The sequence below is a fragment of the Eimeria mitis genome, genomic scaffold, assembly GCF_000499745.2.
Source record: "Eimeria mitis Houghton genomic scaffold, Emh_scaff8861, whole genome shotgun sequence".
In the NCBI taxonomy this organism is placed as follows: Eukaryota; Apicomplexa; class Conoidasida; order Eucoccidiorida; family Eimeriidae; genus Eimeria; species Eimeria mitis.
In genome coordinates this window covers 1-1,702 of record NW_024016524.1, presented here as the reverse complement: position 1 = coordinate 1,702, position 1,702 = coordinate 1, and the positions used below count along the sequence as shown (strand labels likewise).

General features: G+C 54.2%; 1 protein-coding gene across 1 annotated transcript; it reads right to left on the bottom strand.

The window, feature by feature from the left end:
- Nucleotides 1-145: 145 nt before the first annotated feature.
- EMH_0096040 (uncharacterized protein) lies at nucleotides 146-1,441 on the bottom strand (the record flags this gene model as incomplete). Its single annotated transcript, XM_038023219.1, is given in 4 exon segments — nucleotides 146-264; nucleotides 388-565; nucleotides 569-1,024; nucleotides 1,199-1,441. Coding segments are annotated over 4 exon segments (996 nt in total).
- Nucleotides 1,442-1,702: the final 261 nt, after the last annotated feature.

Below are 1,702 nucleotides of genomic sequence, written 5' to 3'. Positions count from 1 at the left end.
AGATGCAGTCTGAGGAGGCGAAGTCATAGCTGCAACGCGGGCAGGCAGTGGCAGTAACTTGAACCCCTGCAAGCCGTACACTCCCTTCAACTCGTTAACAGAAAGGCAGGAGCCTCTAAACGGCGGATACAGCAGCGTCTGCACCTCAATACATAACCCCTGATCTCCTAGTTGTGTTCGCAATGATTTGGCATTGACGAAAGTACCCGTGGGTCGTTGATCCGTGGGAAGTCGTACACCGGTCCACCGAATAATCCGCGAAGCCTGAACGGAGCAGCGGAGAGCACATCCCCTACAAAAAAAAATGTTTTTACTGCCCCTTTAGCTATTCTTTCGACAGAGAGGTCTGCAGCAGATCTTGCTGCTCTTCTGTAACGCATCCCTCACCAAGATATTGCCCTCTGAGAGGGTCCCGGCTGATCATCTCGGGCATCTCCGCCTCCTGCAGTGGACTCAGAGTCTCGCGGCTCGTAAGGAGGTGGAGGCTCTTGCGGGGATGTGTATGGGACCCCGTGCGGGAACCCCTGTGGAAATCTCCGAGGATCCGGTGGCTCGTACGGGGGTGNGATGTGTATGGGACCCCGTGCGGGAACCCCTGTGGAAATCTCCGAGGATCCGGTGGCTCGTACGGGGGTGGCGGCCCAAGCGGGTGATCCTGGCTACTCCCGCTTTCTTCAGACGTTTCCCCGCCGCCCTCCGCTCCAGCAGGTGGTGAAGGCCCATGCGCAGGTCCATGGCTATGTCCGGCTTCCTCGCCAGCATCTCCCTGCCCGTAAGGCGGTGGATCCCTGTCGTGGGGCCCGCTTACTTGCCCTATCCCTTCGTCAGGCCCACGATATCCGCTTGCTTCGTAGGGTGGTGGGTCTATGTCCGCAAGAAGACTTAGGTGCTGCAAATTATCCCCTAGTATCCCTGTGGCTCCTCCTCTTCCATCAGAATCTGAGGCTCCGTGCTGCTCTTGTGCGCGCTGCTGCAGATGTGTTGCATCTTCACTTCCCCCGGCAGTGCCCCTGCAGTTGTTGGGCTGCACATACACATAAGCAGCCGCATGCCACTGTATATCAGTTCAGACACAAAGCGCAACGCTGGCAGAAGAATATAGATAGATGGAAATTCCTCGATTCATTGCTGTGTGTTGCGATGGCCAGGCATCTGCTTGGGTGCTGTGCGCTGGCCAGTACATTCGAGCGAGCCGTACTTGATCTGAGAGTCTTCGCGATGAAATATTCCTGAGTTTTGTGGTTTCTATATGCAGTGCACACTGGTATATGAGGAATATTGTGGCAGCAATTGCCACGATAGCTGCAATAAAACGCGAACTCGATCGAGAATTCAGGCGCTTGCCACCGATCCCAACGGCACTCCCTAAGTCAATGCCTTTTGCAAATGGCTCCACTGTTCCATCTTCATCAACGTCAAGTGCAGCCTCCATGTTCCCCATGGGCTATTAACTACAACGTCAAGTTGTCCCCGAGCACATCGGGAACAACTTTATGTTGTAGTTAATAGCCCATGGATCACGGGATGGATCGCCACGCCGGGCGGGGCGGAGTAACGGATTAACACAAGCCCCCGCAGGAGGAAATATCTAGTAAAAAATTATGCTACTAAACCTGAATAAAACTGCATATTTTCGTAAAGGATCCAACCCCACGTGGTAGTTCATGTGAGAGTTGTGTTCTCCTTGATTACGATGCGGGCG